General features: G+C 42.5%; 1 protein-coding gene across 2 annotated transcripts in view; it reads right to left on the minus strand.

Annotated features, from left to right (window-relative positions):
* Positions 1 to 293: 293 nt before the first annotated feature.
* The window catches only part of LOC309578182 (C2 calcium-dependent domain-containing protein 4C-like), a gene marked incomplete at its 3' end in the record, with an annotated part of 28,851 nt that continues 2,749 nt past the window's right edge, over positions 294 to 26,395 (minus strand). Inside the window, exons 1-2 of one of the 2 annotated variants that reach the window (XM_082290603.1) lie at positions 1,928 to 2,025; positions 294 to 1,647 (exon numbers count right to left, since the gene is read on the minus strand). In XM_082290603.1, coding sequence (XP_082146729.1) covers positions 294 to 1,592 — 1,299 coding nt within the window. In that variant the 5' untranslated portion in view covers positions 1,593 to 1,647; positions 1,928 to 2,025. Of the gene's footprint in view, positions 1,648 to 1,927; positions 2,026 to 26,395 lie in introns of those variants that run through there. The other variant, XM_082290604.1, reaches the window with a different exon arrangement.

Consider the following 26,395-nt stretch of genomic DNA (forward strand, 5'->3'; position numbering starts at 1 on the left):
TAAGAACAACCTTGACTTGGTAACAGCCTAATACTTTATCCTAAAGGCAAACTAGCCCTTCTCCCCTCTCCTGTCCTACTCTACAGGCAGGTCTTCTCCACAGCCTCCATTTAACACCAAATACCCCACTGAAGTGTTAAACAGCAAAACAAGGCACAAGAGCATGACAGTAACACCAAGCAAGGCAGTGTTTTTAAGTATTCTTAAAAAAAAAAAAAAACACATAAAAGTCAACCCAAAACTTTATTTAGTAGAAAACTTTCAGAAGACAATTTGTTTGAATATTTGAAACATTACACTGACAACATACTCGTTAAAGACAATTCCCGTTCTCCTAAGGTATAATCCCGTTTCATACTGCACCCTTTGTTTGTTGCTTTCATCCTGACAGAGAGGCTGTACAGCTCTTCTGCTGCAACGCCATCAAAAAAGAAGTCCTCATTGAAGATGGGATTCCTGCTTCTCTTTATAACTGTGCTTCTCTGCTTCTGTGTTTTTCCTGGCACCAGGGAGAAGGAGATACAGCAGTTTATGTTTTTAGGCTCCACAGAATCATCATATAAACCTTCTGCACTGATCAGGCGGATCCGCAGCCTTTCGTTCTCTGAGCAGTATTCAGCCAACAGCCTCAACACGCCTCCCTTGTCCATCACCACGGTGCTCTCTCCCACCAGTCTCTCCCGACTGTGGGTCAGGTCCAGAGGGAAGATGGGAGAACAGGAGGTGCTAAAGCTCCGCATGCCAAGCAGCCCCTCTGAAGCCCTCCTCATGGCACTGGGGCTGTTATCAGTGGAGCTGCTCTCCTCTGTAGAGAGAGAATTGTTCCTGGCCATACTAGATTTGCTCTTGGCTTTTAGTGCTCTGCAGAGCAATCCCTCCTGACTTTGTGCTTTGGTCAGGGAGTAGGGTCTGGGAGGTGACCTGCTCAGAAGTGGAGAACTGAAAGGAGAGGAATCACTGGAGGAGGCAGTGTCACTGTCACAGGCACCCTGCCTTTGCAGAGAGAGGTGCTTGGGAGGCAGTCTCACAGAAGCAAAGCTGATAGCAATGGGATTAGATATACTCCCTTTGCCACTGAAGGTGTTAGCTCTGGATCGAGACAGCTTCAGGCTGGGCAGAGCACCACGTGGATCACCATGGAAGATAGACTCCTTTCTCCGGGTGTGGGGACTCTCCAGCAAAGTGCAGAAGCCATAGGAAGTGGGGGCTCTGGCAAAGTGGGGCAGCGAGAGTGCTGCTTGGGACTGTGGGTCCGCATTGGTGCTTTCTTCCTCCAGGGCTGTGATCTCCTCCTCAACACTTTCCACCTGAATAAGATGTGGGAAAGACCTGGGGCTATAATCAGAAGTAAGAGCTGCATTCACTGAACTGCGATCCTGGTGAAAGCCACTGCCCTTGATGGAGCCAGAGCTGGTCAGCCTAGGGGGAATGCAGAATTCAGGGATTCTGTCAGGAGTGAGCACATTTGGAAAAGCAGAAGCTCCCAGACGGGCTTTTTCTGGCAGATTTTGGCCGTGTGGCAGTCCCAGGAAGGAAGAGGTGGGGAGATTTCCATTTTCATGTGAGGGTCTTATCTTTTCCAAGAACCACATCACTGTAGCTGGGCAGGAGATCCTCAAAGGGGAAAAGCTTGAAGGACAAATCCACCTGCAGACGCACAGAGAGGAAAAGGTTCACTAACATCCTTCTTGGACACATTACAGCCAAGCAAGGCACGGAGGGTGCCATTCAAGGCAGAACTAGCACAGGCTCATTCAATGCCCATGTTCAAAACAGCCCCTGCCCAGCACACTACGGTTAGCGAAGTCAAATGGCAAAGAAACGGAACTAAACCACTAAAGAGAGAACAGAGCATCGAGTTACTAGCAGAGGAAAACGTCCCTCTCGCATAATCCCTACCGTGCTTCTCCCTTAGCAGAGGACGTACCTTGACAAGCGCAAGCCTTGCTCTTTCCAGCAGCCCCGGCTCGGTCTCAGCAGCTCTAACCAGGACCGAGCAGCCCGCTCCGAGCCTGCTCTTTTGTAGCCGCGCCGCCGGCCGAGGGAGGGAAAGGGCTGCCGGAGGGAGGAAGGGAAGGAAGGGGCGGGGGCTGCCGCCCGCACCTCCTACTCTCCCGCGGAGAGAAGGGAGAGCGGCGCCGCAGCTGGCCTGCAAGAGGACACTGCTGGGCACCGGGGCCATGCCCGGAGCAACGGGGAGGGACTTGCGAAAGGGGCCTCTCACGGGAAAGAGCTTTTGGACGGTCTCCCTTCGCCCCCGCAGAGCAGCAGCTGCGCCCGGCGCTTGGCACTCGCCTGCGAGCGCGGGGGGACGGGGCTGCCCGCGCCCGGCCCCCAGCCCCTTGTCCTTCCCCTGCGCCCAGTTTCTTTTCGATTAATATCTACTTACAGAGGCGTCCCGAGGTGTTTCGAGATAACTAACACACCCAAGACGAAAGCAACATTGTCTTGGGGATTTTCTTCTGGAGACCCCAGGAGCTTTCCAGCGTCAGAAGTGGGGGTTGCAGTTTTCAAGCTCATTTGTAAAGAACTTTGGTGCCCTTCCACATCTGAATGTGTGTCCACCCCCTCGTTGCAAAGAACACGAAACGACGGAGCCCTGACACAGTGTTCTTACCGCTGATATTGAGCGACAACAGAAACGGGAATGCAGATGCAGCGAGGAAAAAGACAAGGCACAAAATGCTTTGGCAAGGCACCTTAAAACGCAGCGTGTCAAAAACACAGGCACGCGTGACGCTTAACAGACCCTGCACAGAGCCAGGTGGGATCGATGAACTTCCTCACCAATGCAGCAGAGCTTAAACGGACCTCTGCAAACTCTGTAATTATTCTGCTAGCTGCAGATAGGAATCTTTATTGCAGAGCCAGGAAGGCCTGCCAGACTGGTTAGCTAGATTCGTTTGAAGCCTATAACACAGGGAAAGCAGACAAATAATATTCTTCTTCCCTTTTCCACTGAAGAGCTAAAGTGCGTGTTTACTGAGTGCTTGAAATAGACGAGATGTGCTCAGAGAAAACAAATCCTGTGGGCAACAGGGACAGGGAACATTTTGAACCTGCTGAAAGATTAAGTTGGGTAACACATGTTCTGGGTGAAAGCCCTGCTTCTCTCCTGCTTGTTTTATACCAGTTAAGATTCATTTGCATAACAATCTGCTAGACATAAAAATTGGAGAAAATTCTTTCTGCTGTGCTTTGTAAAAAGGTTCAGGACACCCCAAACATCCCAGCGACATTCCAGTTGTAGGAGCTCTTGTAGTTTACTTAAATGAACTTACTTGATGTGGGTGTGCTCCGAATCATCTCCAACCTAGTTTAGAGGCTTCTGGAGAGGGTTTGCACTTTCTCCAGCCGATAAGACTTTTCAGCAGCACAGTAAGAGGAGTTACTGGAGACACTGGGATGCTCTCCTTTGGGAAGCAGTATGTGCATCATCATCTAGCTGTTGTCCATTCTGACCAGGCAATACCATACTATATATTCTGTGTTACATACTACATAGTTTCCAAAGAGTAAGTGAGCTTTTTCCAATATATACACCTCTGCCTTTAATACCAAAGAAAAATTTTACTCTAAACATGGAGAAAAATTAAGGAAATGTCGCTTTTTAGTGGAAACCTTAGTGCCTCCAGTAACAAATCACAGAACTAGTTCATACACAGCAATCATGGCAACCAGCTTCAGGTGCTAAGTTCACAGCTAGCATCAGGCAGTGATGAAATAAAATAGCTACCCTGTTACTGGTACACGATTTCTCTTCAGTCTCTTTACTCTTCTTCTATCATCAGGGAAAAGAGTTAGGGGCTTTTCCAGAGGTGATCAGAGTCTCCTGATCACAGTTGCCTGTCTCCCTCCGGTGACTGTAAAGAGTAAGCAGGTGCCTTACACTGGGTGGTGTATCCTCCCCTTCCTATGAAACCCTGCACTTTATAGCCATTTAACAGATTGCTCCTGTGCTGGGAGTTCAGCAACACTTAAGCACTTGTACCTCCCCCGTGGAAATAGGCACTCAGATGTGTATATGTAGCTTCCTGTATTCAGAACAATTTCTTTTTCCTTGATTAGCTTCAGAGCATTATTAAAATATGCTGCCAACAAGGCTTCCTGTTGCTATAAAAAAAAGCGTGTCTGCAGTAATCCATTTTTAAACCGGATATAATTCGTGGCAAGAGGCTTTATTACAACCCCTGTACCAACAACAGGTGAAACCCTGGGGTCTGGCCAGGGGCTGGAAAAGCTGTAACAAAATGGAATCTCCTACCAACACAGGAGGAAGTCGGGAGTCTTCCTTCGTGTGTACTGATATTACTTACCTCCTGCCGTTCGGACTTCACTGGGCACAGTGGCCCCGCTCAGGAAAGACCGGGCCACGAGTCCCGGGCAGTCCCTGCCGGCCCCGCCTCCGCGGGAGGCCGGGGGTGTCCGGAGTAAATACATCGGTATCCAAAACATGGTTGAAGCTGACTGGTTCAAGGGCCTGGAACTGCAAGGAGAACCCTTTCAGTGGTTTACAGGGGGTAGAGAAGCAGGAGAGCTGCAGGAGCTGACAGCCTTTGGAGAATAGGCACCAGGGGAGGGGGAACACTCCCTGCCCAGTCAAAATGACTGGAAAGATAAGAAACAAAAAACTCATGGCTTTGCTGTGAAAGGGGGAGAGGTGAATGCCAGCCACGGATGAGAGAGCACATAATAGTTTACTATTCTTAAAGCAACAGCAACGGCTGTGCACTATATTACTTAAATATCCAAAATTTCCTCAAGCTCTTGTGAGAATAGAGAACCCAGTTCAGCTTTCTTTTCCTAAAGAATGCAGCAGTAATTCAGCTGTAGCTTCTTGAAAGAAGACTTCAGTCAACTGAGAGGTACTTAGATACATTTTTTTTGTTAGAGATTCGTGATTTGATATCATGAGCAAATACAGCACAGTGACTGCATATAGCACAGTGATTGTTTCCTGTCACTTTGACAAATGTCAGAGATATCTGTTAGCAGACTGCTCACCACTTCTTGCCTAAATCAATGGCCAAATCATTCTGCATTACTTGTATAGTAATACAAAGTAGTAACAGAGGTTCAGCAAAACTAATCTAACAACTTGGGCTTTCTTTTTTTGTATCATAGAGTAGTTTATATTTTATCTCAGCAGCAAAGACAAGTTTCTGCATAGCTTTACAAGAAGTGTCCATGCTCCTTTAAATGAACAAATGAATGAACAGATGCCCAAATGCTGCTTGGCAGCAAGAGCTCAGGAGCTGCAGGGTCCTTGAGGCATCTGGGGACTTTATGCCAAGGATCTCAAGTACCTTGTGTCACAGCAGCGTGAACTGTAAAATTCTAAAGCTATGAACTGAAGAATTCATTCTTGATAGCATATTACATGGTCCTGTGAAGAGAAGCTGAGAATTGCCATGCAAAAATCCAAGAAAGGTATGCTGTTCCTAATTCCACTCAGTTCCCCAAAAAAGCAAGTTTCTACCCATAGATAACTAGGATAAAAATTCAACAGCAAAGTGGAGCAGACTTCCTAGCACCACAGGGTTTACTAGACAGCCTGGGCAGTTTAGGTATGCTGATGAAAGGATCCTAAAGAAGATTGGAACTAGCTTGAGAAAGGAAGACAAAAAAAAGTGAGATTACCTAACCAAAAAAAAAACCCAAACAACAATAGGAAGACTGCTTGCTTCTGGAAAAAAATCAGGGATTTTTGAGCTGTGTTGCACAGCTCCAACTTTGAAGGCACATGTGACTCTCAGTCAAGGCTTGGCAAACTGCTGCCTTTCAGTGTGCTATTTCAGTGACTTTCAGTGATTAATCTTAAACTTCAAAGGGGAAAAGGACTGAGGTACTCAAAAGGAGGCTGCTGGTACCACTGCGTCTGTATGGCCACCATTCTGAAGGGTGAAAGTGTCTGATCTTTCTCCAGGGAATTAATATTATCAATGGAAGTAAAGGATGTCCAATCAGGAAGATAATTTCACAGTTTTGTTGCTGGACATATGCTCACTGAAAGGCCAGTCATAAGGTCACAACCAAGTCATGCAGAAGAAGACAAAGAATGGAAATTGCATTTCCTCTAAAAGGTTTACATTTCATAGAATACTCTGCAAGTGCCTTTAACTCACATTCTTGAAGCCATGGCAGCAGCAGAGGTGCAGTTTGGGCGGGAGCAAACCTTGCAGCAAGACTGAAAGAACGCATATCCAAGGGACTGCTGTATAAACTGCATTGTTAGTGGATATTTCATTTAAGTCTTACAGGGCTGAACACGATGAATGCACCTAAAAATTCCCATGACATTTCCCACAGTTGCAGCCCTGTATTACAGACTGTGTTTCTTTTCAAGAATTCTGGGATCTGGTGAAAGCAGAACTGCCCCTAGACTGCCTTGTTCAGGTCACTGTTCTGTTGTGGAAGATTAACTTATTACAGTGTCAAACAGCTCAATTTCAGGGCAGGCCTCTCCCACTAGGCCAGGTAACTGCTTTTTAGGATTCTCGGGGAAAAAATTCCACCAAACTGATTAGGTCTTCTCACAGAGATGTGCTGTGTTACAGCAGTAATGAGCTCCATTAGTGTCATGGTTTTATAGAGTTACTGTGCTGTGGCTTATAGCAGGATATCTCCCCCTTAATAAAATTCGAGAATTAGCACTAGTATTTTCCTCAGAGTAAAAACAGAAATAAAATCAGGCAGTACAACCTTATAATTTATAGACCAGAATATTTCAGCTAAAAGAGACCTACGACAATCATCTAAGTCCAACTGCCAGACCAATTCAGGGCTCCTCAAAAGTTAAAAGCGTGTTATTAAGGGCCTTGTCCCAATGCCTCTTAGAACATTGACAGGCTTGGGGCATTAACCACCTGTCTAGAAAGGCTGTTGCTGTGTCTCACCACCCTGTTGGTAAAAAATTCTTCCTAATATCCAGTCTGAACCCCCATCCTGACTCAGCTTTGAACCGTTGCCACGCATCCAGTCCCTGGATCCCAGGAGAAGAGCTCAGCACCTCCCTCTCCACCTCCCCTCATCAGGAAGCTGTAGAGAGCAATGAGGTCACCCCTCAGCCTCCTTTTCTTCAAGCAGACAGTGTCCTCAGCTACATTCATTTTAGATTCCCTGCTTAGACACAAAAGCATAAATAAAAACTTCATGCAACCATCTCTATTCTGGTAGCCTTGATAGAAGAGTATTTTCTGCAGTTTGGTGCCATGCCTAATGTAGTTTAATTTGATGGTAATTCTCATGTAACCTAAATGAATTCATTCTATATAAAGTTACATTGACACCTGCAAGGTGAATCACACATACTGAGAGAAAAGATATTCTCTCCATCTTCTTTGTGCTCAAAGTAAATTTAAATATGAAAGATAAAAGCTAAAAATAGTTTTTGTTTTCAAATAAAAATGAGGCTTTGTAAAACGAAACAAAACAAAAAAGTCTCCACAAACCCTAAAATCAGTAAGGATCACTTCTATCAAGGTTAAAGAGAAAAAGAAGAAAACGGATTTCATTTCCTAGTACACAGTCCTGGCACTATGTTCGTCCATACAAAGAATGTATTTTTTTTTTATCATTTTAGACATCATTTTATGCCTCAAAGGAAGACTATATGAGTCAGCAAATGGATAATTATCTACTACTAGCACCTTAACCAGACATTACAATTTCAGTAGTTACTCTTTTGAGGAATAACTCCTAGGATTTCCCTGCTTGCCATCTTCCTTCAAGACACAAGGCTAAAACTGTCAAGTTAGACACCACATGCTGTGCCCCACGATTTGCACAAATAACAATATCAAGCGCTTCCTCCACAGCTGTGCCATATTATACTCCTGCAGTCATGCAGAAACTTGTAATAGGTGATTTTGATTTCCAAAAGTACAGCAGGGTTGATCTGTGCACTGCAAAACACTTTCTGGCAGGTTTTATTAAACAAGCACTTCTTAATAACCTTCTTCCCTGCCCAGTCACACCCACAGAAGTCCTTCCCAAAAGAGCACACATCCAAAGCAACCTTAAACTGAAAAGGAGAGGAAAGATCTCTCTGTAATGCTCCTAAAATTCATGTTCTCAGGACTTCCTGGCTGGCTGCAGTGTGTCCTGCAGGTACAGTATGTATGAAGCTTAAAGGCACCAGATGACATGTCTGTGTTGAAGCAGCAACCTGCTGGTAACAAATAAGGCTCATGAGAAGGAACAAGGCAGCAAGCCAAGGACATTTCAAAAAGGACAATTCACCTTGTCAAAACATGCTGGATCTTGATTGGGAGTGTTTAACACTTCAAAAACAGGTGTGTTGGCAGACATCACTTCCCTGTATTTTCCATGCCATGAGTTACAAAGACTGAGGTGTCACTGCAAGAGGAGAGTTGCTAAGTTCAGCCCTAACAAGTGCAGTTGCCTGCAGGCCATGCAGTCATACTGTGATGGGTTGTGAGAGCCCACAAGCAGAGCCCAGCTCCAAGGAGTTGTGTGTGGAAACTGTTGTTCCTTCCTTGGGCCCAGCCTCACGCCCCAGTGGGAGATAGATTGAGAACTAGGTAGGGAATTCTGCTGCGGAAGCTGCCTCATAGAGGGATCCTAATGCTGCTCATGGAAGGGTGTATAAAGTACATAAACAGCAAGCCAGATGACTTCCTCCTCTCCAGATCATAGACAGTGAATCTGTAGTTGTTTATTTCAGACTTCATCTAGACTTTGACTTCAGATTTGACTGGAAAACATTCCTGCTTACCAGCAAGTGAAAGCCACAAGCCACTCCAGGCAGCTTCACCTAGTCATTGCAAAATAAACATTAAAAAAAACCCTCACAAATAACTGAAGGGTATCCTCTGAAGAGTAACATTTAGTTGAACATTTCTTCTACCTGAAGGTGGCACAGCACACTGGTGGAATTGGCCCCAGTATCGTGATGGGTAGGACGTGTAGTCATGAGAGTTACACCTTTAAGTGGAATACATTTCAGAGTAGTTTCACTATCCAGCAGCATCTCGTTGTTGCTTTTGGTACACAGAAGTTCAACCTTCAAAGCTAGACTCTTCACCCTTAGACTGTCCTCAGCATTTCTGTGTACAGAAGGATAGTTCTTTTTCTAAAAGTCCCACCTTTCTAGATTGTGGCTTTCTGTCTCCTAAGTTGTGTTTCTGCAGGAGTATTTTCAGAAATGAGATAATGTGCCATTTTTATTTTCCATTTAAAAAAACAGGGCCTGCTATGGCACTGACCCTACAAAGCTTCATACAGATGATTTATGATTCCCTCCCTTATCTCAGAGCTCCTAATGCCCAAATAATATCTGGACAACAACAGTCCAGACTATCAGTGGTGGGGAGAAAAAAAAACATTAATCCATTACTGGTAGGAAAAATCTGATTCCAGGAATCAATGTAAAGAGCCCTGTAGACCTAAGGCAGCTTTGGAAAAAGGCTCAGGATTTTGTGGAGGTGCTGGCTTTGGTCTTTGGGAGCAGTAAGGGTGAAAACAGACAGGAAGAGGGTTTTGTTACCATGAGGAAATTGAATGCCTTAAATTTCATTTAAAGGAAAATTCGAAGAAAAGTCACAGAATACTGTAATTATATCCTGGGATAAAGCAGCAGCTCTGGGGCATGTTGTGGGGATCACACCCCAGCACTCCCACATTAAATATCTGCTATTAATGGTCTACAACCAGAGATGTGTAGCAAATTAGGTTAAAAGTGCCTGGAGAACACTGGCTCACAGCAGCAAGCAAGAAGAGTGGCAGAAATGCAAGGATTTTCCTTGACAAAATTCCTTCTAAGTCAGGAATCCATAGGCATGAGAAAACAAACTGTTTAACTACTGCTACCAAACACAGAATTTATACAGTAATATCTGGCCATATGTTTAAAGAAAAATAATTCACAGTTATTGCTGTCACATGCATACTCCCATTGGAAAAGTAGAAATAGGATCATGTGGCTATAACAGATTCTCTGGAACTTGGTAAAAATTGTTTCATGGTGAGGAGCTTTGCTTACATGAGAAGGATAATATTAAACCCTTTATTGTTTAGCTGCCTCACCCTTTCATTCCCCTGAGGCAAGCCTGAAGTTTGAATCCTGCCTCAGCCTCCCTCCCTCATGCCCCAGGGCCAGCAGGCTCCTGCTGGAGCAGGCAATGTGGAACACATGGCACTTGTGTTCTGGGAACCTCCTCCACCCCAAGTGCTTAAGAGAAAACAGGCTGCAATTCACTTGTAGTGCATGTTTCATTTGAAGCTTCACACACCCAAAAGCAGAACCCAATACTTCAGATGTTAAGACACTTGTGGGGTTTTTTGCTACCCAAGTATGTAAAGTAAAAGATGCTTTCCTCTGTTTCCTGGCACTTACAAGTCTCTTTCATCATTAATTTGTCTCAATTAAAATAACAAATACAATGAAAGCTCTGGAAAATGCTTCTTCTAGCACCAGTCTTACAAGGAGCTCCTTGAGGAGAAAGGGGGGACACGAAGGGATACCTTTTCCAGGCCATACTTGTAGGAAGGACAGCTCTTCCTTCATGATGGGCAGCACCATCCTCAGAGCTGAGTGTGAAACCAGCCAGGTGATCCAGCAGGTTCTGTATTTTCCTCACACATTAATAAATTATAAGCTTCCTGCACAGCAGTCTTTTTCTATCCCTGACATTAATTTATTATGCAGATGATCAGCTGAGGGCAGGGACCAGCCCCTCTCATGTGTCTCTGGGGCAAAACACACCTGAAAGCTGCTGTTTCACAGAGAAAATCCCATCTCTGGCCTCCAGACAGATTGCTCTTCTATTCTGTGCCAGAGCAGTGTCTGCCTCATCAGCCCTCTCAGACAGTAGGGCCAGGATCAGAAAGCCATCAACTTGTCCCTTCTGCTTTTAATTAAGCAGAACTCATCAGCAAACTGCAGACCAGCAAATGGCCCAGGCACTAATAAGCCTGATACTCTTGCATTGATTATTCCTAATACTGAGCTCCATGGTAGCAGCACTCTCACTCTGTGCAGTTTGCTCTTAATTGCTGCTTACTGTGATCAGCAGAAATTGGGAAGAACAACTGATCAAAATGTTATACTTCACAATTTACTGCTCAGCAACTTTCCTAAAGCAACAAAGACTGATTCATTAAATCACAAATGATTTAGATTGGAAAAGACCTTTAAGATTATTAAGTTCAAAAGCAGCTAAAGTGGCAATAAGGCCAGAGGAGCTTCAGCCCCCAAATATTTAGCCCACATTGTCCATTCAAAGATCAGCTCTTTCAGGCAGACTTAAAGTCATCAACAACAGCCCAGCTTCACCTTTCAACAGTTTACTCTCCTCTAAGAATATAATTCAGATCTCTTCTGCTTGTGGTTAGATCTAAGACAAAGCCCCTTGGAAGCTGTGAGGAACCTTAGTGACCCTGGGCTTAATTAAGTTTTCTAAAGGAAACATGCAAAGTAAGTTACAGGTTTCTTCTCATTTTTGACGTACTGCCCTGGCAACAGGGAGCTGTTATGACACATTGATAGAAGGCCTTCAAGGACAGTTTCAGAGGTACATGATCTTATTGGGACTATGCAGGATTACATTTCACCCATTGAAAGGAGTGCCAGACAAGGGAAAAAAAGTACTCTTAGGCTTGTGCTATTATACTGAATGCTTTAATTTTATATCTTTTTCAAACTGCCTTCAGTGTGCTGCCCAGTGACATTCTGGAAAGGCATTTCCGAAACCAATTTAAGTTAGTAGCACATGTCCTCCAGTCAAAGAAATCCTTTATGGTTAATCTGTACAGTTAGCTATCATTAAAAGAAAGAACTGAGGATTACTATCAGAGAATAGCTGACAATAAGATGGAAGATTGATCTGATCCCATAAAATGCAAACAAATTATACCTTGTGGGGGGTGTCAGTGAAAAACAGCATTAAAATAAATCATCATCAGACCTCTGGAGAGAAAGCAGCTGGGAACAGGCTAGTACTCCCTCCCCTCAGTCATGATGGCTTCACCTTCTCCATCCAGCTTCAGATTTGCACTGCACAACTGAGAAGAGAATCATATGACAGATCTATGCCATACTCCCTTTGACCCAGCTTAGCAAGTGTGACTCCAGAGTTACCCACATTAGTCTTTCTATCCATCCTGAACATAATTTTCACTGGAGCACTTGAGATCCACACCATAAAAATACAATGCTTTAAAAAAGCTCCTTACTGAGGAAATGAAAAGGGCTGTTCATATATCTGATCCTCCAAAGTAGGTGTGAGCAGACAGATACACAGAGGATGTGAAAGGAGCCCCAGAAGCAGACGTGCAACTGCTCCATGTGAGCCTCTGAACCATGAGCTGCATCTCACCTGACAAAGCCCATCAGCTTTACTTATACTGAGCCATGCACCAGACATGCCATCATTTCCCCACTATTTCTGGCACCTATAGCCAGTTTTCTAGACAGGGATGAATCAAGAGGACACTTCAAAAACAAAAGTATATCCTAACTCACTGCTCTTAATTACACTCATTTCTCTCCTCTATAAAGATACTAATTTCCTGGGCCAAAACTATTTCTCTCACTTTCCCATTGTCTTGACTCCTTTTCTCTGCCCACATTATGATCTCACTTCTCACTATTTGGTAGCTAGCTTGCAGACTGTTAGATTGCAATTAGACATACATGCATGGTACCACCTGCTGCATGCTTTTTAGTTTTTGGCTCTGAAACAGCTGTTGGTTCCCATTTTTGCAAATTCAGTGTAAAGGAGAAGAGGGATTTTTTGCTTTCCCAGATGCTTTAGTTTTCTGCAGGGTATCAGGGCATGTAACAAACCCAGAAGAAAATTTAAGATCATGGGCAATCAATGTTTTACATAAGTTTTTTCAGTGAAACTGTAGACATGTAATTAGAGTCCCCAAAATGATTCAGGCCCATGACCACATCTGTTCATCCCTAGCAGTTTTTTTGAACCTTCTTCTGATTTTAACAATATCCATAAAGCAAGCCAAGGAACTGGAAATTTTATAAACCAATAAATAGAATAAGAAATTATAAAGCAATCAATGCATCAAAAATCTGCCAAAAGGCAAGATGGTAAGAGCTCACTACTCTGTCTTGAATATCTCATTTAAAAGTGAGGGAGATAAAGATATAGACTGCATCATCTACATGATTTTTCAACTCACTACGTCAGTCCTTGACTTTACCAATAATGGAGCATAGCTTTCTCAAAAGCATTGATGTGTGTCAGCTTAATTTTAACATCTTTTGACAAGTCAGCTGTAGAAATGCAGATAACAATCACAGCTTTCTACTGCTTGATGATGTGACAAACCCAGTCCTAAGTTGTCATAGAGGAAATGAACCTGCTATTGCAAAAACACAGAGGTGGCCATGCTCCCTGAAGTAATGCTCTTTCCTGGGAAAGATACTCCCCAGTACACAGGTTTGCTTGAGGTGTTGAACAGGGCTCTGGTAGCACAATATACTTTGCATCCCAGTATTAAAGTCCCCACAAAAACTTGAGAGCTGTTCACTGTTGACATGATTCCAACTAGCGAGTATAAACAAAAGGCATCTTACCTCATGGGTTTTATTTGGGATTGCTTTCTCTCAAACATTCTACACGAAAAACCTCAGAACTGGTGATAAGCATAGCTCCCCCCATTGGAAGGGCTGTATGTCAGTATTGGGCAGGAGGATACTATTCCCTCACTGAATTAGCAGAAGCAGTGTCTAAGCACACAAGAACCATCTGCAAAACCTGTCCAAGAGCCAAAAAGGGATTTTGAGTTGTGAGATTGGTAGACCCTGCTGCCCTGTGGCCAAGTTTTCTGAAGCAGCAGAAATTTCCTTGCAAAACTACAAAGTTGTAACTGACTTCCTACACAGTCAAAAATGCATAGAGAATCTAATGTTATACTGTCCCTTTTCTTCCCCCACTCCTTGTCTAATATATTTGCTATTTCCAACTATAACCAGTTTACAGCTGTTTTCCCAGCACTCACTGCTGTTGCACATCTCCAGTCTCATGCAACTGGGAAGCACCTTGTGATGGGCTGGACTGTACCTGTACTACAATGCTGGAGAGCTCTTCCCTGCAGTGGGACAGCCTGGCTGGCACAGGGGGGAAGTTTGGACACCTGGGTGGACTCTAAGCTGATTGGGATTTCTGCTGTCCTTCAATAAGACCTAAGCAAAGCAGCTCAGTGGAAAGTGCTTACAGTTGCTCTCAGAAAGGCAAAGCACAAAAGGATCTAAGTGTGCAGTGAGAGCTGAAAACATACTTACACACTCAGTGATGGGAATCAACAATCAGTAGGGTCTCCTGAAATGAGATTTTAAATGACATTGGAATTATGTGACTTGCACTTACAGCTCAGGGGCTTTTACAGTCTGAACAGCTTAAGTCTCTCTACACAGGCAGTTCCATGCCTTCCTGAATTCAGCCCCTCATCTGTTCAGCTCTCACTAAAATCTGTAGCAAAACATGTACTGACTTCAGCCACACACCATTTCCCCAGATACATCTGGTCAAACAGCCAGCTCTCTCCAATCCCTTCCCTGACTTTTAGTCAGGACACACCTCACCCAACAGCCTCCATCTGAGTACTGCAATGTGAACATCTGTACTTCCTGAAGAGACACCAAAATATCCCTCACAAGCTACTGGCAATTCTAACCACTGATCAGGATGTGCAGAAAGCCACCAAATCTTCAGCCCTTGGGCCTTGCCCTCCTTGCTATCTGAGCAGCATAGCCTTTGAGACTTAAGGAGACAGCTGTATGTCTGCATGGATGGGTTCTGGTAACTGGAGATTCAAAGGGACCAGCCCTGTCAAAGCCTTTACCCCTAAAATAGTAAGTGTTACAGGGTTAGCCTTTTCCTTAAATTCCAGTAAGAAAGCCAGTTACTAACATGAAACCTCACGGAGCTGAGCTGAAATTAAACTTCAGGGTGAAATTACAGATTTTATTGATCAAGACTAAGCAATTTATGTTCATCACTTCCGTTTCCATTAATTCTGGTGCAATACAACCAGATGGTAGCTTGAAATTCAATTTCCCCACTAACATTAGTCCTTCATGTACTCAGAAGTACCTTCATTTTGTTCAAGCACTTAGTCACTACAGCATTTTCATTTGGCCCTCATTTCCCCTTTTTCACTGGAAGAAGCATTCATTCCCATCTGAGTTTAGCTTGAAATCTGACTTATGGCTTTCTCAGGTAAGTGAAAAGTGAGTCCCAGTGGAAGCCTGATATATCCCAGGTCTATAGGATGAGGATTGAAGAAATAACATTGAAGATGGCTGCATTGAGGACACACAACCTATCTTAGAAACAGGGAAGCAACAGTGACCCCAGCCACCAGCAGGCTGCATCCTGGACTGACCCCTTGTTACATGTCATTCTTAACTTTCTGACACTCATTGAAACACTCATTTAAGATCTGTGCATATGCCCCCCTGTCTGAGGGTGGCATTATCTCAGTACCTGATAATCATTTTCTCTGTACCCTGCAGTGCCTCAACACAAAGGCCCTATGGTAATGCAAAACCCTGGTTGTTGTTCTTAGCTCACAACAGACTGCGGGCCCAGCTTTGGAGAGCTTTCAGCTGAGCAAATGGAAACCTGCCTTAACAGAGTGCAAAGCATAGAAAGAGGAAAACAAGGGTGAATATCAAGTGTAAGATGATTTTATGTTGTAAATCTTAACACAAAAAGGCTGCTCCTACTTACAGTGAACATGCTCAATTACTTGAAGAGGTTGAGTTCTAAAAGAAAGCTGTATCAGCTTACTTCTGTAGTTACTCACAAACTAGTAAAGCAAGTACCAACCTCTATTTTCTGGGGGGTTTTCTTGGCCAATCCTATATGAGGCCAATATCTGTCTCACAGAAAGGAGATATAACCACTGCAAGCATATTCAAGAGATGCTGCCCTACCATGTCCCATTCCCAGGGTGTGACATTCCTTTTACTCTCTCCTAGGCAAAGAGGCAGCTGTCCTTTCTGCTGTGTGTTTGGGGCACACACATCTGTGGTAATCACTGTGGCACAGATGACTTCATATTGTAGCTGCAGCACTGCACAGCCTTCCCCTCCTCCTCCCTGTTCAACTCCCTGTGTTTGAGTAACAGAAGCACACAAGACTGCATTAACTTAGCAAGAGTGTGGAAGATGACTAGAGCATCATAACATTTACAAAATGGACTCCAGATTTCTAAACCTGTACATAAAGTGCAGTTACAAATCCTTTTCTCATCTGTTACTCCTGGGCTGCAGTCAACAATGATGAAAAAGTTCTGTTCAGGCAGGTAAGAAGCAGAAAAATCTCTCACATTTTTCCTAAATAATTACTTAAGTCTCTTGTCAAACAAGAGACTTAAGAAAAAAAGGGTTTTTTTCCCTTTATACTTCCTCCCTACCCCCTAACATGCACAATACACAAGAAGCTGCAGTCCTGTTTGCTAAGGAAAGCTTGAGCTATCTGCAAAGCTTGCATGCCAGCTTCTGAGGGCAAAGGCTGGCACTGACAGGGGAAAGCACAGCTACAGAGCCGGTTCTGTTGCTGCAGGAGGGATACTTCTTCCTCCCTAGGTGGTTAAGGAATATTTAAACCATTCCAATTCTATAAGCATAAAGTAATACTAAGTAAAATTCAACTAGAACTGGTAGAGTAAATTCATATTAGGATACAATTGAATTAAACATTTAAGGGATACAAAACATTTCTGTGCAGGCTGTGTTTCTAATTTGTGTGGTATCTCTAGTTTGGTACTGTTACATATTATTGAAGGAATGCCAAAACCATTCCTAAGGCAGGTGCTTAGACTTAGAAGTAGGTTTTAGTACTGCTTGCTGCAATACTGCAACTGCCTCACTATAAGGTTATCCTGGCAACTTCAGGAGCAGTGGAAGGAAAAAGCCCAGCTCACTGTGTCACAAGGATTGCAGCTCCCAGCTCTCTAAAAAACAGCTGATAAAATAGGACAATTAATTCTCTGATGTAGCTATTGCTTCAGCACCATGCCAGCCATTTTTAAGATTCCCTAAATGCTTGCACAGAGAGAGAGCAGGCCAGGGTTCAGATACCACCACATCTTATGGCCTTAGTTCAGCAAAACCTTAAGTGCCTCTTAGCCAAAAAACAGGGCTCTGCCTCTCCACTTCATTGTGTACTTTCTCCTTGTCAGTACAGCAGTGGTGCCAGTGCTCACCAGCAAGCTGTAGGAGTGCCCCACAGATTCCAGCAGGATTTGTGCCATCAGCTTCAAGAGGTGCAGGATCAATCACTAAAAGATAGCTTTTTCACAGACAGGACACAGACTAGCGGTGATGCCATGAAGACTTGAGCCATTTCAAAACTGCAGCAGAGTTCTACTGGCCTTTTTAGGTGATGGGCTCCTTTAGAAAACTAATCCTTGCCCATTGGATTGTTTTTCCTCCAAGAAAAAGGATGCCACTATAAACATAACCAGATTTTCCTTTTCACTTTTGCCACAGTAAAACTCTGACTATGCTGCTATTGCTGAGACATTCAATCCTGATGCTGGCTGCCTAGATAAACAATTTGACACACAGAGCTTTGTCAGAGTGGTAGAAAGAGGCAATGCAAGGAAATCCTGACAAATAGGAAAGGGATCTAAAGGTGCCAATAGTTACTGAAGCTCTGCAAGAAATACATTTAACAAAGTAGGGGGGTTTTCTGTATTGTAACATGCAGATCAATTGACATCTAATTGCATGGATGAGTTATCCCCAGATACTGAGTGCTGTACATTGTGACACTTCACTGTCATTCCTCAAGGTGCAATAGTGAGGGGAAATTAATTTTTATCCCTGGTGTGGCAGCATTCCTGTTAAATCTATCAGTATTCGTCTCACAGAGGTGGCTGCACCTAACACAGTTTAAGTAAGCCTCTATTATATTTAGTTATTTGGGAGAATCTGCAGTACAGACTCCTACTTGGAAATCCAGTTCAGTGGCCACAAAAGAAATGACCCTTCTGGGCAGGGGAAAAGTATTCCATCTCAGAAAACAAAAATGGTTGGAAGTGTGCCACTGGAGAAAGTTACTCATTGGACTCAGCAACACTTGGAGACATTATTACAATTTCCTCTGGATAGAATTGCAAAAAAAAAGTAAAAGCAACACTTACTAATGAGTGATTATTCATAGACATTCTTTGTCCCATAGACTTATTCTCTATCCCTCACTTCCTCCACCAATGCAGAACAGGCTACTTCTAGGCCCCTTTACAAAGGCTCACAAAAGCATTCTCCACAACTCTGACATCTGGAGCAATTTCTCCATCTTGCCTCTGCTGTCTGCACACCACATAAGAGCCCACAACTTGCTGCTCTGCTGGAACAGAGGAATTTCTTCTCAGTTGTTCTGCTAATCTTTCATAGTTCATTTCATGTGGGTCTAAGTTTTTTTGTCTGTCTGTAAATATCCATGGGTGTCTGCCACTATTCATCAATAGTTTTACCTGACAGTTGTTTTTTAAAGCAGTATCTATTTGATTTGTGAAGTGACTAATGAGTAATTGAACACATTCTGTTCATAAGACACAGTGAATGCAAGCCAACCACCAGAGCTGGCTTAAGGCTTCTTATCAGAATAAGCAAACTAAGCTGTGCTGCCCTGCAGACGAAGTGCATATATTACACCCAGAGCTGGCATTTTCTGCCACAGAAGAGTGAGCAGGATCCAGCAAAGGCCCACATGACCCATTTTTCCTGAAGTAGCTGTTGTTTCATACATTCTCATCCCCTTTCCTGGCAGCAGCAGCTGCCAGGCTGGTTTTCAGGGCTCTGCCAGGGCCCATTCTGCCATCCCTATTGCTGCCTCCTTTGCCTGTGCCTAGATCTGGCCCTGCCAAGCACCAAGAGATTAGTCTCATTGAAAAGTAACAAAAAATCCCCAGACCAACTCTGTCTATGCTTTCTACCTATGCATATACTCTCACCTCACTAGAAGTCATTTATCTAGCAATAATCTTGTCTGAAAAGTTGAAACAAAATTATGTGCAGTACATGCCATTTACTCCTTGAGTTTAACTCTTACAGCAATCTGCTGCATTACATTAAAAAAACCAAACACCTCTGCCCAAATTACCAAGGTCACTACTAATTGCTTCTCTTTGGTAAATGAAGTAGGCACATACATGCACACACATGTTCACAGACACCTATACTGCATTCAAAAGGCAAAGAACTGGTTTTGTGCTGTATTTGAATGATCAAATTTTTGAAAGAGTACTTAAAAAAATACCAACTCTAAAGCCAGCTATGCACAATGCAGGGTGTAGAACAGCATGTAAAGCCTAAGTATGGAGCAAGTTCCCATTAGGATATATGTCCCAGTGAAGTCTTAGTTCATGCTCCATAATTAAAAAAGATTTACTACTCTTAAGAAATTCCTCAATACACTTAATGAGCAAAAGGCTAGAGTGATATAAAAGAACTTGTACTGCTCCCTTGCTTTGGGATACCTTTTTTCTTAGCAATTGACCACAAAATGCTTAATTGCGCATGTTCATATGCAATACATTCCAGCAAGTAAAGCATCAGGGATTTATCCACACAAGTTGCAGATCTCTCGTTCCCCCTTCCTGCAAGATGAGGAGGAGGAGGAGCATAACACAATGAAGACTAACGCATTCTGAAGGAATGCAAGTCTGCACTGAAACACTAAATTTTGTTCTTGATGTGATAAATACAATCCAAAAAGACCAAATAATTTTGCAGAACTCATTACATCTGAGGGAAGAAAGCCATGGGTCCATTTTCCAGAGTTCGGACAAGCTGTCTCAGGTCCAGCCTTGCAAAGCATTCAGCTGTAGGAAGGAAGGGGTGGTTTGGCAGAAACAGTAAAGCTGGTTAGGGAGTAAGGGAAAACTGCCAAATACACAAGTCCTGATTACAATTAGTAGATTTGAAGACTCTTCTGTTATGAGATCTCTAAAATGGAAAAGAAAAGACTGGGGAATATTTAGCCCTGTTCTAGTGGTATAGCTGGGTACATTTGCCGCCCCAGGGCATCCCACTTCATTCGCATTACACAGCAGCAGAAAAGCGATGGAAATGGCTCCTTTCAGGGAATAATGTCCCGAGAAGGGGGTTGATGGCAACACAGCGCCCTGGCAGCGTGGCTTCCTAGAGAAATACAAGGGACCTGTGCTCAAAGCACAGTGTGGGACAAGGAGCAATGCCAGCCATCCTTGATTTCCCACCACTCAGCAGGAGATATGGCAACTGAACCTAAATGAGGCAAACCCTCAAAGCTAAAACATCCCCCAAAACCAGAAAGCACAAAGCTGTCGCACGGCTGAGCATAAAACCAACAGTCATGGCTGTTGCATTCATGTTCCCCCCAGACCTCAGGCATGCCAGAAGTAGTATAGTTCTCATTAGTAACTGCATTATAATTTTAAAAAGGCAGTTCAATCATTGACTTAATACATCAACAAGAGACCATAATCAAAAGGTTTATCAATGAAGTCGCAGAAAAGGAAGCTTACTTTTGAAACAGGCTAAGATAAGGATTCATAGGACACAAAAAGGATGCACTGATCTATTTTTATAAAAAATAAATTACATGGAATATTGTATTAATTTTGTGCTGTCCATTATTTCATATGAAAAGTATGAATTTTTCATTTTACTGAGGAAGAATCTAATTTGCTAATCCCATGGCTAAAAAGCTGATTATATATAAATTTGACAATCATAATCAGAAATGATTAATTACATGGTTGAGACTGTTATTCTTATAAACCTGGTTTTGTATGCATGAACAAAATGCCGTGCTCTGATTAGAGCAGGAAGCAGAAGTAACAGCACTAGCACAAATGCCTATAAAATGCCTCTGCAAACAAGAATGCCACAAGATCTAGACATCACTTCAGTTAAATACAGGCCATCCTGATGTGCACAAAGAACACGCACACAGGTAGAGGTTGCTTGCTCAGCACTGCCAACAAGGACTCCACTTGCACATTTACCCTAAAGACACATTATGCAGAAGTTATGAATTATGTATAATTATAGTCTCCCACTTAATGGCAGAAGTGGCTCTTTTCTTCTCACACAAACCTTATTAAAGCTGATCTACTTCAACATTATAAAGACCTGATACATTCTTCAGCCATTTGAATGACATTGGATAAACTGACCTAAGACTTTATTGTAGAAGACAGATTCTAAAGAACCTACCACCCTCTTTACAGTAACTCCTTTTTATCCTCTAAGTTACTGATTGTATAGTTCTATGCAACCACTTTGTTTATGGAGCAAAATTCCACCCACACACTGCAATCCCCTTCAGAGCTTGAGACTATTCAAAGCATTGCCACCAGCTGTGAGGAAAAAGTTCCCTTATGTTTTCCCCCCTTCAGATTTTAGGTATTTGTTAGCAATACAGTAAAACACCATTGAGCAAAAGCACTGGTATATTTCCAACACATAAAACCTATGCTTTTGTGCTCATATACTGCTTAACAAAATCAAAAAAAAGATTTCTCCTGCTACTCCTGTTTGAGGAAGTTTCAGGATTTGGTTCACATTAAAAAAAACCAAAAAAAAACCCCCAACAAGACACCCAGCAGGAATACAAATATCTAGAAAGACACCCAACCAGATTCTCAGGTATGTGAAAAGTTAGTTTAAACCAAGGCCAGTAAGTACTATAGCAGAAGCACTTGGTAGGTCTTCCCTCTTGCTGTGGAAAAGGCCAGAATCACAAGTGCAGTACATATGACCCCACCTGCTCCTGCTCACAGCTCAATGTTCACCTTACACCTGATTGCAGCACCCACCCCAGTTCTTAAGCATCAAGGTAACAAGGAAAGCACCAGAAACATCAGTCAGGAACAAACAGACTAAGGAATCCACATAAGCAGCTTCCTGCCAGTACAGAGGACAAATGTCTTCCTGTACTTTGGCCTACCACATGCCTTACCTTAGAAGTAACCACCCCAAAACACAGCTCCATTTTCCTATGATTTCATTCCTTGGCTCTCCAGTGGAGATCAATAATCACAGCATTGCTGGCTGCCTGCAGAAGCCTGGGGCCATGCCATGGAAATCCCCATGCGGCCATAAAGAGAGCACAGCAATTGAACAGGAAGCAGAGGAAGGAACAAAGCTTATCTAATACTTCAGCTCCACAAACCCCACGTAGTGCTAAAGTAGCACTAAAGTAGCACATGGCCCCCAAAGAGGATACTCCAGGATGGTTTTGCTTGAGTGAAAAGTTTGCAAACAAAAATTGATTTGGAAGAGTTACACTGCTTGGACACATGGAGTTTACCCTGTGGGCCCAGATGTTCACATTTTATTAAACACACACATTAGAGGAGATTTGCAATAAAGAATAGTGCAAACAATGCCAATTTTTCTTTGGCAAAACTCCAGCAGGAAATAATCCTGTGTCGACTATAGCTCTGTCCTCTGGTACCAGAAAGACTCAGACAATGCATCTGCTAGATTCATTTAAATATATCCAAGTCTGCATTTCATTGCTTTTAAAGACTTTTTCTGTTATAAAGCATAAATAATCAATAATTCTGAACAATAGAACAACATGATAAAAATGAAGCACAGCCCTTACCAGTCATTGAAAGAGATTATAGGAAGAAAAGGAAACAGTTTCATGTCTTCAAACAAATAATTTAGACAACATGCAGTATAAGGTAAGGTGCTAACAACGTGTCTCATTTTAGAGGTAAAGATTTTTGTCTAACACCGAATTACCCTAGTTAAGGAAGTACAATAAAAATTACTCTTTATTCCAGAAACAGTTAATATATTGTAACATCTGGTGATCCAGGGAAAGAGCAATGCATTTCCTAAAATACCTGGCATTGTTCCAGTGCTTTATCAGCATCCTGAAAATACAGGCAATTGAAAAAACACCCATTATTGCTGCATGATATGAATTTCAGACAAAGCAAAAAGTTCAGCATAATTCCATACAAATCACATCCAATTTGGATCACACCATGTAATAGCCAAGTAGTTTAGAAGGCTGAATTCAGTTTTCAAAACAGTAATAAAATGTGTAATTTGTACAGCAAACTTTATATTCTGGATATGGACAAGAAAACAATAGAGGGTCAAACTTCTAAAAATAAACACTAAGTTAGTAGGCGTTTTTAAAAACAAATGTGGAAAAGCACGTATATTGCTACTCAGGAATACCTGGAACCCAAAGACTGTGCTACTTTCTGTTCATATTGAAAATTATCACATGGATGTGGGTTTGTGGACAACAGTCCTCATGTTCATTTTCTGATCCTTCTTGCAGCACTCTTGAAAACCTGGAAATGTTCATCAGACCAGAATGCAGTTCAGCTGTAATCAGAAGTGTTAATATGTTTATCAGAAGCCACAGAGACTTATAACCAAAAGACAACTTGTCCCTTCTGAGGGACAGCATTACAGAAAACACCGCTGTTCGGGAGTCAGAATTTCTCTGATGATACAAATCATCAGAAAATCATGCTGCCCAAGGGCAGGCAGACTCATTGACTCTGGGATCAATTTATGACCCTGCCACTGCATGTGCAATGTCAGACACAACTGTGAGGGATGCTACTCTGGTTCTTAGTCTCCTGACCTCCCATATTGCCAAATCTGTGTCCCATTAACTTTGCTGGGAGTGACATTTTCTGTGGTAACCAGATTTGAATTAAAATCCTATCCTTCATTCTCTTCTAGCTGTTTCCTTGAAGCTTAGGTATCAAAATATCCTCTTTGTTTTCTGCCATCTTGGTCTCGAGAGCTCCTTACCAATAATGTTAACCCCACAAATTTATTTTCTCATTTAGAAATAGCGGATTAGTTTGGGGTTCTTTTTGCAGACATGACTTCCATAAAAGAGAAATAGAATTTCTTTTCCATATTGTATTTCATAACCACGGAGCTAAAAAATTAATTCCATAAGATCAGCTGATGCTACTTTGACAGACAGTGCATTGTCCTTTTATCACAACTAGAATTAGTAGAGCTAAGAAAAATTGTTAGATCATGACAAATTTGCTACAATGCTGTGCATTTCCTAGAATACAGTAAGCCTTTAGCATGAGATGAGAAAGACACGACCCCTTCAGTTTTTAGCATCTTTTTTAAGGACAGACATCCAAAGAGAAGCTTTTCTAATAAAATAATTTCTGTAAGTTCCTGTGAAAATCTAAAGAGTAAGATTCAGCAATACTGTAATGCCTCTTAGTAATAACCTACTTCCTTACAGAGCTGGATCTTTAGCAGGACTGTGAAAAGTTTACAGAAAAGTCCAATTATTACAAGATTAAAGAAGCCCATGTAAATTAAGAACATGGTTGTTGCAGCATAGTAATGCTGTGGGTTTGGTATAGTGCAATGGTATGGAATGGATAAAGTGGATGTTACCAAAAAGGCAAACAGTATTCACACCAGGCAAGCAGCAAAATTGCCATCCCCAATTTCACTTCCCTCTCACACACGCAAGACCTTCACTGAAGGTGTTGGACACGAGATGTGGCACATGCTATTTTACACCCACTGGTGGACACGTGGCAGCTACCAGTGGGGGTGAGTAATTGGGAAGAAAATCAGAACCATCCTCCTTCGCCTATACCCTTGTCCACCTGTAGCACAGGGGGCTTTTACTGCCACAGTCCCTCAGCTCAGGGAAGTCTTGGGATGTTGCCCAAGGGGGGTAGGGAGGAGATAGTTGTGGCTCTGATGAAGTCAGGTGACAGCACTAAGACTCAAGGTAGCAGAAATAATTTAATTTTCATAAAGCCCATTAACTGCTCGCAATTGCAAGAACCATGGTATCAAGAGGACACTAAATCAGCAGAAGTACGCAGTACAGTTTAAAATACCTACGAATACTGAAGAAAACTCTAAAGAATCCAGAATTATGTGAATAAATGGAACATAGGCTCCCTTGTCAATAAACTCAGATAGTAAAGAGTGGCTCAAAGAGAAAAAAAAAAGTCTAAGTACAAATACTAATTAGAAATTAATCAGCTCAGTTTCAAAATAGCAGAAATCAGCTAGAGTTCATTGGATTCACAAATTAAAGCTAAAAAGACACTGGAGAGGGCTGTACAAATTTTGAAAAGCATGGAGTTCTAATGATCCAGAGGAGACCACAAAAACCCTAAAGAAATTAGTAATCTTCTTACAAACACTTAAATAGGCATTAGCCAAGCAGAGCAAAGAAAAAATTTCAGTCTGTGAAGTTACAACTTCAATAAATATAAAGTCTAGATTACAACCCACTTGTTTATTGTGACCAAAGAGAGTGGAACAAAAAGAACCCATCTAAATTAGCACCACAAACCTAGACTAGGTTCTTATAGAAATTTCCTAGTAAGCCTGGTAGAACACCAGAACAAGCTACACCAAGACACTACAATATTCCCTAGGACAAGAGCTTTAACAAAGGGAAAAAAAAAACCGCAAACCCTCCCCCCCAACAAAACAAAAAACCCAGAAGCCACCACACAGCACCCAAACAAAAGCAACAAGACAAGTATTAGGAGAGCAGACGAACCCAACAAAAACCCAAACCTTTAGAGATTATACCAGTAAAGCACAACCAAGAAAGCTCAGGTGCAGGGCTGAGCTTATATGGAGCTCCTGGGCCACGTGGGCAGAGGGGGTGGGTGGAGGCCCCAGGTGAGGTTGGTCAGGGTCATTAAGGCTATGAGAGCACTCAGAAGCATTCCCACCTGCTAATGCTGAAGTAATACTAGCAGTGCTGAGATTTGCTTAGTATTACTGACCAAGGATAAGTTTGACTCATTATAAAAGTCACTTTTATAAATATGCCTTCAATATGGCTTGCAAAGCTATCCCATGTATTTATTAAAATAGTCTTATCACACACACAGAATCTAGTTTACAGACTTGGGTATGATTTGGGCTGCATTTTAATTGACTTGTTCTGAGACAGTGATTTAAAATGTACTTGAAATGACAGATGAGAAAATTGTTTATAATGTACTTCATTGAAGGTCCCTGCGCACAGACTGGTTCACCCAAAACATCAGTAAATATGCCAGTGCTGCTCTCATCCACAGGATATTTTGAGGACCAGAATGCCAAAGTAATTGCAAAACAAGGATTAACAGAGGGCTGTGAACAAGTATGACAAGTATGACAGCATTTAGGGATAGTTTGTGTGGGTGCTTCATGAGAGTTTTGGGAGATCATTTAACGTCTGTCTCCTGACCCATGGGAAAGGCAAACCACTGGAGAACATCCCTGATGTTCACACACCAGACCCATTTCACTTTGAAGAAGGACATTAGATTGTTGTAATTCTTTCTTTGATAAAACACACTTACCCTTAAAGTTCTGGGGTTTAGTAATCAGATGATGAAAAGATAAGGTGTTAGAATAGCTGGGATGGCAGGA

This window comes from Coloeus monedula, assembly GCF_965178545.1.
Source record: "Coloeus monedula genome assembly, chromosome: 14".
Taxonomy (NCBI): Eukaryota; Metazoa; Chordata; class Aves; order Passeriformes; family Corvidae; genus Coloeus; species Coloeus monedula.